Source organism: Vespa crabro, chromosome 10, assembly GCF_910589235.1.
Source record: "Vespa crabro chromosome 10, iyVesCrab1.2, whole genome shotgun sequence".
NCBI lineage: Eukaryota > Metazoa > Arthropoda > Insecta > Hymenoptera > Vespidae > Vespa > Vespa crabro.
Window position 1 is genome coordinate 6,830,069 of NC_060964.1, and position 10,000 is coordinate 6,840,068.

Sequence of the window (10,000 nt, forward strand, 5' to 3'; positions counted from 1 at the left end):
GCGTATGTGCGTCGTGTGCGTATTTTGCAGAGACTAAGTTAGAGATCGAACTCTTGATTTCATGGATATTACGATTATTTTCTTTGACCGAGGAATATGCCACAAGCGTTTCAATCGTTTTGCGTTATGTATATCGCATTCACCACCAATACCATCATCATCACCACCACCACTACCACTACCATCACCATCAACAACACCATTTTCTTCCTCTCATTCCTGATGGAAGAGAGAGAGGGGAGAGAGAGAGAGAGGATGAAACGTAGTGTATTATTATATTATACAATAAATAGACAAATCGATGAAGGAATGTTTCTAACATAGGATACGAGAGAAATCTTGAAAGTGAAAGAAAATGAAATTTCAAAGGAAAACAAAATGGAGAAAAATAAAATGGACGACGAACGAAATTGGTTTATTTCTTTTTTCGTTGTTCATTTCTCTCTCTCTCTCTCTCTCTCGTTTATAGAGACAAATATACATATATACATAGACGCATTCATGGAGAAGCAAAGAATAATAAATTTATTACTGACGGCTTTGATGATGACTATGAGAAGGAAAAGGAGGAGAAGGAGGTGAAAGAGGAGGATGATCCTCACCCACGATTCTACGTTACATCGTACTCTAGGTTATTAAGTTCTTCTCGTATTTGGTACAAATGAAACTCTCTCTCTCTCTTTCTCTTTCTCTTTCTCTCTCTGTCTCTCTCTCTCTCTCTCTCTCTCTCTTTTTCTTTCTCTCCTCTCGTTCTCTGTTACGCATAAACGTGCTTGTGTATGTTTTACTCATACACAGATGAATTAACTAACGATCTCAGAGAGATCGGTATAATACGTATGCCAGCCTAAATATTTACATTGAACAGTTAGGAAGATCTCGCTAGTACGACGTTAGCTTGAATGACGTTCGCGCTTACGGAGTTTAACAACGCGAATTTTTAGAAAACGATTTAAACGCTGTAGGAGGACACGCTCTAACATTTCTGCGATCTGTCTCACGTGAGAGAATTTAATTTTCTTTTCCTTTATATTTTTTTTTTTCTTTTCCTTTTTTTTTCTCCCCTCATTATACGAAAAACTTCTGATAAAATTCTCTCATGGCCAACGTTTGAGGTGCCACGAAAGATTATCCAACAAAATAATCGAAAGTTCGAAATTTTACTTGTATATTTTTTTGTTTTCTTTTTATTTATTTATTTCTTTTCTCTGTTACCTTGAATATTTAGATCTATTATTAGAACTGATATTACACCGAAAGAAAATTATTTTTCTTTAGGAAAGAAATATACCCATTTAATTTGTTTGCTATGCTTTCTGTGTCGTTACAGGGGAAAAATAATGTTTCAATATTTTGCTATCATTTTTCTCATTTTCTCAAATAATTAATGTTGAAATATCTTACAATGCATATATATATATATATACATTAAAAATATATTAAGATATATATATATATATATTTAAGAACGAGGCCACTTTCATAATCATCAGACTCGGTGCATTTTTAAAAAGTGGATCTTATTATAGCCGAAATTTATTTTCATACGTGTTTTGAGGGATTCGGGAAAATGGCCGAAAATAATAATGGTTGATTTTAACCTTCGATAAGAGTAGTAATGTCGTTTGAGAGTAGAGTTGAGTATAGAGAAGGAGAAGAGTAAAGAACAAGAAAAAGAAGAAGGAGGAGGAGGAGGAGGAGGAGGAAAAGGAAAAGGAAAAGAAGGAGGAGATAGAGATAGAGATAGGGATAGAGATAGAGATAGAGATAGAGATAGAGATAGAGATAGAGAAGAGAAAGAGAAGAGAAAGAGAAGAGAAAGAGAAAGAGAAAGAGAAAGGGAAATAGAAAGAGAAAGAGGAAGAGAGCAGAGAGCAAAGCAAAGCAAAGCAAAGCAGTGCCATACCGTGTCGGACCACAAAGCCATGCGAAAATATCCAATGACTAATCCCCGACCTTGAACCTTTGTTGCAGCCTCAACGCAGGTGGCATTGACGGTGCAGCAGAAGCCACTCGGTGCTGGAAGTTCGACAGCAATGGGAACGGGCTTACAGATTGGTTATTCGACCGGTCAACAACATCAAAGGTCATCAGTTTTGCCGTCTGGTACGACGATGGTATCATCACCCTCGCAAGCTGCGACCTCCCTTCATAGGGCGTCGACCATACCAATGGGGGGTGGTAGTAGCGGTGGTGCACCCTGCAACGCCCTTATCACCGGACCGCAACCGGTCGATGTGAGTTGCATTACTTTTTTTTCTCTCTCTCTCTCTTTCTCTCTCTCTTTCTCTCTCCCTCCCTCTCTCTACCCTTTTTTATAGCCTTACTTTTTCTTATTCTCTTCTTCCTTTTTTCCTTCCTTACATCGTTTATTCAAATATTGCCGCGTGACGATTGAACGTGCCGCCATCTTTGTGTCACGTGACTCACTTTCTCATTGCGCCAATCAAAATTTAAAGAAAGCTCGTCCTCGTAGTCGTTCATTTTGCTCGAAACGGTGTTTGAAAACGATCGATAGTGTGCGTTCGATAATTCAAACTCGTTTTCTTAATATTAGTTTTGTATCTAAGAAAGAGAGATATGGAATCCAACGTTTATAATAACTTTGTGGCATTAAGGATAATAAAGTTACGTAAGGAGTGAATCTCTCTCTCTCTCTCTCTCTCTCTTTTTTTTTTCTCTCTCATTTTAGATATTGGCCTTGTAGATAATTGTCTTGTCGATGGGACAGAGGCAAATCTTTAAGATAAATCTGTGTCTAATACGCAATTCATAAAAGGAAATTATAGACGATTTTCTCTGTACATGAATATACAAGAGGTTAGTTTCTTTTTTTTTTTTTTCCTTTCTTTTTTTGCACATTTCGTCTCTCTCTCTCTCTCTCTCTCTCTCTCTCTCTTTCTCTCTATCTATCTATCTATCTCTTTCTCTTTCTCTTTCTTTTTTTATATTCGATCGTAACGAATGAAAAATGTTGACAACAAATTGTTAACAAATAATATTGTATATCTTTCCTCTCATTTCCTGTACGTTTTCTAAATCTTGTTTATGTCGAACAATATCCAACGTTCACGTACAAAAATCTGACTTAATTATAGCATATATATATATATATATATATATATATATATATATATATATATATATTAACGATAATATATACATAATAACGATAACGATATTGACTTTCTAAGATTATTTACTTATTATTATTTACTTATTGTCCATTGTCTATTGTCGAATTTATTGTTTTCGCAAAATTATATAGATAATATTATTTTATTATCACCGTCAATCATAGTTGTTATCGTTATTGTTACTGTTACTGTTATTGTTATTGTTATTGTGACCGTTGCAGATATAATTGTGTGCGTTTCGTCGTCCTATCGCTACTAGATCTCCTTTTAGATGTAGAACTATGTCCTATCGTTTGTTTCCTCACCTCCTCTTCCTCCTTCTCCTCCTTCTTCTCCTCCTACTCCTTCTCCTCTTCCTTTTCCTCTTCCTCTTCCTTTTACTCCTTCTCCTCCTCTTCCTCCTCCTTCCAGTACAATTTCCGAAAGCACCGTACATATATACATACATATATACATATATACATATATGTATACATACATACATACATACATACATACATATTCCTGATTACACAAAGTTAACCGAGAGTTCGAAGTTGTTACGTAGTTTATTATCAGTCGCAATACGGTTGCGACGAACAGTTAGTTTAGTTCTCTCTCTCTCTCTCTCTCTCTCTCTCTCTCTTTTTCTTCGTCTTCGAACTTCGAGAAAATGTTATTCGCTGGATTATTTTTATCTGTGAGTTAAAAAAAAGAAAGAAAAAAAAAAGTAAAAAAAAAAGAAAAGAAAAGAAAAGAAAAAAAAAAAAGAAAAAGAGGTTTGAAACAAAACAAAATTAGTAATATATACGTATAGATAAATAAATATACATTATATATATTATATTATATATATTTATATATATGTACATTACATACATTATAGAGTTCAATCGAATGAGAACGATCGATGCTCATTGTCGTAATTGTCGTAGTCGTCGTTGTCTAGAATAGTATAAATATACTAGACATATATAATATATATGTATATACATATATAAAATTTTTTTTTATCTGGCCTTTTTCAAAATCTTCACTAGTTGGTAGTCTCTATCCATCATAGTTGTGTGGGTGAAAAATTTCGACTAATCTTGCATTTTTTCGTTTTCTTTTTTTTTCCTCCCTACCCCTACTTTTTCTTTTTCTTTTTTTTTTTTTTTTTTTTTCTTCTCCACCTTTTGTAGCTAGAGAAAAAGCGACAGTTGGAGACCCAACGCGTTCACACATTCCAGCTCATGTTGGAGAAGGAACGAAGTTACGTCGACAAACTTCGTAGCGAGTTAGCCAAAGCTGGAGCCTGTGGCTATAATGTCAACAATGTAGCAACGTTACAATCTGATTTAGCGGGAGCCGAAAGAAGAGTTCGTACCCTGCAGGATCGACTTGCCGCAATTACCAATAACGAGCAGGTAATCTCGATTATTATTTTCTATTTTTCTTTTTTCCTTCTTGTTCATTTTTCTAGCCCCCTTTACTTTCTCTCTCTCTCTCTCTCTCTCTCTCTCTCTCTTTCTCCCTTTCTTTTTTGTGCTCGTCGTTTGACAAGATTTTAATGCTCGTTCGTTCAATTTTTTTTCTCTCTTTACTCATCACCAGTGTTTCGATTTGAATAAAAAAAAAATATATATATATATATGCTCATAATATATTTTGTGTTTTTGAATATTTACATAACGTCGCTTTATCGTTTATATAATTGCGTATTTCCCACTCTCCCTCTATTACATTGTTTTTCTTTTATTTTCTTTTTTTTTTTTTTTTCCATGCTTAAAACCATTAATGCTTTATTTAGATTAATTTTTTGTTTCGTTTTTGTATCACAAGTCCATTGGATTTTTATATGAAATCTTTTTTCTTCCCCAGATCATAGAATAAAGAATTGTTGTTAATTATATTAGACAATTCTTATTGCATGGTGTTCTTTTCTTTTTCTTTTTTTTTAATCTACCGATTTTTTTTTCTCTATCTTTACCTGCTTTATCGTTAAGTCGTTTTAATATCATCGATATTGCTTTCGCTAAACATTTTGATAATTTCAATATTTGTTATTGTCGTTTCAATTATTATTATTTTTTTTTTCTTTTTTTCTTTTTTTTTCTTTTTTTTTTTTTTTTTTTAAATATTAGCAAGTATAATATACGTAACAAATCAATAATTAAAGCTTTAAAATTATACAAAAACAATCATTCGATTATAAAAATATAATTGCAGAGTTATCGGTAACCTGTGTTTGTCAAAGATGATGGGGGTCTTACCGATGAAAGGGTGTGTTAAAGCTTTTGCTAACTTGATTTAACAAGTGCTTTTGTTGTGTCTTACAGCTTTGCTCATTGGTAACAAACACCGCGTGTACCCCGGACTATTTTCCACTTTCGAGCAGTAGTGGCGGTGGTGGTGATGTTCCACCACCTCTACCTTCTCGTAAATCCTTATCCATGCAAAGTCTTTCTCCGCCACCTTTGCCTCCCAGACCTTCACCCGCAATAAATACACAAAATACAGTCCAAATGGAGGTGGAACGACATCTGCTGACTCATTTAACGCCCTCAACCACCAGTCATGGCATACCTAACTCTGTAAGTAATCTAATTGTCCAGTGATCAAATATGTATTTCATAATATGTATGCATGCCAATCTATATTTACAGTCAATTTTTATTTATATACTTCAATATAATTATTTCTTTGCCTTTATGCAGTTCCATGAATTCAAATGTTTTTCTTACTTTTTCTTTTTTTCTTTCTTTTTTTCTTTTTCTCCTCAATCATTTTAAAATTATTATTATAACAATTGGAAAACATATTAAACATTTGTATAATAATTTGCAAAGAACAAATATACATAAAAGAATATAATTATCTAATAATATATAAGATTATCTGCTGTATCCATCATTAGATTATATGCATTGAAAAGCCGCTTATTCGTATTAATAATTTATTTTAATATATACCTCTCTTGCTAATCCTTTAATAATACTTATGCATTTTGAAGTTTCTTCCTATGTTATTATTGTTGTTTATTTATATTTTTCATCGTCCGTTCTGTATTGCTTATGATTGTGAAATAATAATATTTTTTTTTTTTTTTTGGACGTAAAGGAATAAATAAAATTTATCTATTTATAGTTTTCGCAGGGTGCAAATTTAGGTTCGTCAAATTCGTTAAATAAACATCAAAGGACAAAGTCAAGTCCAGAACAATTGGGAGCCTCGATGATCTCTCCTGCTGAGGCAAGCAGACGTTTAATAGCATCTGAATCTGCTTGCGATCTTTCACCCACGAGACATGCGAGGCATAATGACGTTGAAGTTGAAGATTTACCTCATATTACACCTCCGGGAACTCCACCTCCACCATATCCAACACCTAGTCCAGGAAATGATACCTCTTCTTCTTTAAACGATGTAAGTGTGATTTTGTTGAAATCAATCAGTTTCTCTATTGCTTATAGCAATATGATGTAATAATTTCTTTCTCGTTTATTACTTTTTTTTTTATTTTCTTTCTTTCTTTTTCCTTTTTTTTTTTTTTTTTTTTTTTGTTATTCTGCATATGACTTGTCTCTGAGTATTTATGTTTTATTTTTAAAGAGTACATACGATAGTTACGTGATTGTTTCTCCACTACGACAGACACTCCTCCTCAACGAAAGCATTCCTGGCTTACCAATGTTACAACAACCAATCATGTCAATGGAAGACGATGATATGAGCGATCAGGAAGTTGTAAGTCTCTCTCCTTTTTATTTCTCTCTATATATATATATATATACATTTCTTTTATAATTAATATTGTGCCAATTTTTATTATTTACATGTAATTGATTATATATGTATATATATATATATATATATATATATATATATATATATATATATGTAAAATTGATTTTTTAGGGTCAATTGGAGGACCATGGACCATTCAAATCATTGTCAAGGTTGTGGGAACATCATGCGCATCTTGCTGTATTTATTAATTACGTTTTATCAAACAGTGATCCTTCCAGTCTGGTAGGTAAAGTGTATTATATCATTGATTGTAACATGCATGAATGTTATTATAACAACACAGAAAAAAAAAAAAATAACATATATTTATATATGTGTATATATAATTTGATTTACAGTTGTTTTACTTAGTAACGGATTTATATAAGGAAGGAAACGCCAAAGAAATGAGAAAGTGGGCGTACGAAATTCATTCTAGTTTTTTAGTACCTGGTGCAGTAAGTGAAAAATCAATTAATATATTATTTTCTTTATTGATTATCATTTAAACGATGAAATATTAATATTTATCTTTTTTTTTTTTTTTTTTTTTTTCTTTTTTTTTTTAAGCCTCTCCATCTACATAACGTAGATGAAAACGTTGCACATGAGATAGATGATGTTCTTCTAAAAGAATCCGATAAAGAAGAAATTTTACGTAAAGTATGTATATATGATATCGCTTAAATATAATTTGTTCGATATGTATTTCAGTTTTTTTTTTTAAAGCAATTTGTTATTTGCAAACGAATAGATATTTTGGAAAGCACGTAATCGTGCGAAAGAGGAGCTGAACGAACAACTTGCAGATTTTCAACAGAAAAGGACTGCAGGTTTGGGTACATTGTTTGGCCCTAGTGACGCTCAGTTGGATGAAAGTGTATCTGACAAAGCAAAAGAAACGAAGATCATAGAAACATATCTTTTGCCTAAAATGGAACCTTATCTGTGAGTGATCATTAATAATAAAAATATTAACGATTTGAAACGAAAAAAAAAAAAAAGAAAAAAAGAAAAAAAATTATATTATTATATTTCAGCGAAGACATAGAAAAGGAAAATGTAGATCTTCGACAGTTCACAACAGCAGCTGGTTTGGCAACGATATTGACAAAAATTTTTCAAGTACGACCAGTATCTCTTGACCGAGTACCTACTTTTGTAGCTAAAGATAAATCAAACATTAAAGCTAGATTACTTACGGGAAAGACTAGAAAAATGACGATTAGAGGACATCGCTTTGTAGCACATCAGTATTTTACGATAACTTATTGCAATCATTGCCAATTAATTATTGGCGGTATAGGCCCTCAAGGATATCTCTGTAGTGGTAAGTGTTATATAAAAGTAATTATTATTTAAATGGGTTGAATTATTAAATGCATAAAAAAAGAAAAAAGGAAAAGAAAAAAAAGAAAGAAAAAGAAAATTAAACACAAAATGTATATTAATAAAATAAAATGATTGGAATTTTATAGATTGTTCTCTAAGCGTCCATCGACAATGTGTTCGTGTAGTAGAAGAAAACTGTCTCGGTCCATTAGTCAGGAAAGAGAGAGCCAATGATCGGATAAGTAAATTAATGGAACGCATTCGGCCTGAAAGGAAACCACCATCGTCTCATCATCATCATCATTCTCAGAATCATATGTTACACAGTAAGTATATATACATTTAATATCTGAAAATAGATATCAAAAGATAAATATTATGCAGAAGTAAGTGAATGTAAACGAATAATAGTATCCCATTGAGTTCCTCGTATACTTCAAATGCATATATATATATATATATATATATATATATATATATATACTGTGCAAAACAATTAGAGGATCATTATTGTATTAGAGAATCATGATCTGATTTTTGGACATCAAATCAAACGAACGAAATTATAAATTATAATAATTATAAGAGAAAAGAAAAATAATATATAATTGTAAATAATTGTAATAACAAAAAAATAATTTGCCGTATTAATGGAGATACCAACGATAATATAATATGCGTGATCTTTTAATTTTTTTTTTTTTTTTCAAAGAGTACATATCGTTAGTATAGTAAATATTTTCTAACGGCGCCTTTTTTTTTTTTATCTTTGATGTTATAGTCGAAAGAATCAAAAGAAGCGAAGAAGATGCGGGTGCATTAACGGATGGTGAAAATGGTAAGTTTGATCTGCTTGATAATGAATATTTTAACAAAACAATTAAACGATTAATTTTTATTAAACGTGTCCTCCTATGGACAGGATTTATTTTATTTATTTATTATTTTTATCTTTTTTTTTTTTTTTTTTTTTTTTCTTTTTTTTTCTTCCATCATATTAATCATTAATATCAATTATTCGCAAATATTATTTATGATGTTATATTTAAACGTTATATGTATGATATAATCGTTGAAGGGGTTGGGGGGAAGGAAAGAAAATAGAAAAAAGTGAGAGAGAATTTAAAAAAAAATAGATAGAGAAGAAGAAACTCTCTCGTAGATAGTATAACATATACTTTCAATTATACTAAACTATAATATATATACGCTCAGTTATAAAACATGAGTAGTAAGCGCGTCACGCATAATGCGAGCAATTGTACAGCTTGTAAAAAGGATAGATAGAGAAAGAGAGAGAAAGAGAAAGAGAGAGAGAGAGAGAGAGAGAGAGCCATTGTTTTTTGCCGCGTCTCGCCATGACGATATTAAGTGGGCCTTAATTTAATAAATTTAATTGTCGAGCGTCGGTTGTCCGTCGTTTATACCATCCACGCGCGTTATCCGGTCTTCCACGATTCGAAGTGGCGTCTCGTAAGCGAGTACAATACAATACAATACAAGGTCAAATCCTTAGCGTGAATATTAATTCTATAGGAAGGAAGGAAGGAAGGAAGGATAGATGGATGGATGGATGGAAGGAAAGAAGGAAGGAAGGAAGGAAGGAAGGAAGATGTCTTATATTGTCTGACTAACATTTTTTTTCTTACTAATTCAATGTTCCGTTATCTTATTGAAATTAATCGAACGTAGATATGATGGGTCACGCTAATTAAATATATATATATATATATATATATATAACGATGGCAAATACGTTTTGTTTAATTTAACAAAATGCT

General features: G+C 31.9%; 1 protein-coding gene across 6 annotated transcripts in view; it reads left to right on the top strand.

Moving 5' to 3' along the window:
- The window catches only part of LOC124427617, a 74,506-nt gene that overhangs the window by 24,929 nt on the left and 39,577 nt on the right, over nt 1-10,000 (top strand). For 4 of the 6 annotated variants that reach the window (XM_046970755.1, XM_046970756.1, XM_046970759.1 and 1 more), the window contains 12 exons: nt 1,975-2,237; nt 4,301-4,525; nt 5,438-5,692; nt 6,246-6,524; nt 6,711-6,845; nt 7,017-7,130; nt 7,247-7,345; nt 7,458-7,550; nt 7,642-7,835; nt 7,928-8,217; nt 8,366-8,545; nt 9,001-9,057. In XM_046970755.1, the coding sequence (XP_046826711.1) occupies nt 1,975-2,237; nt 4,301-4,525; nt 5,438-5,692; nt 6,246-6,524; nt 6,711-6,845; nt 7,017-7,130; nt 7,247-7,345; nt 7,458-7,550; nt 7,642-7,835; nt 7,928-8,217; nt 8,366-8,545; nt 9,001-9,057 (2,184 nt within the window). The remainder of the gene's footprint in view (nt 1-1,974; nt 2,238-4,300; nt 4,526-5,437; nt 5,693-6,245; nt 6,525-6,710; nt 6,846-7,016; nt 7,131-7,246; nt 7,346-7,457; nt 7,551-7,641; nt 7,836-7,927; nt 8,218-8,365; nt 8,546-9,000; nt 9,058-10,000) is intronic. The other 2 variants (XM_046970757.1, XM_046970760.1) reach the window with 2 other exon arrangements.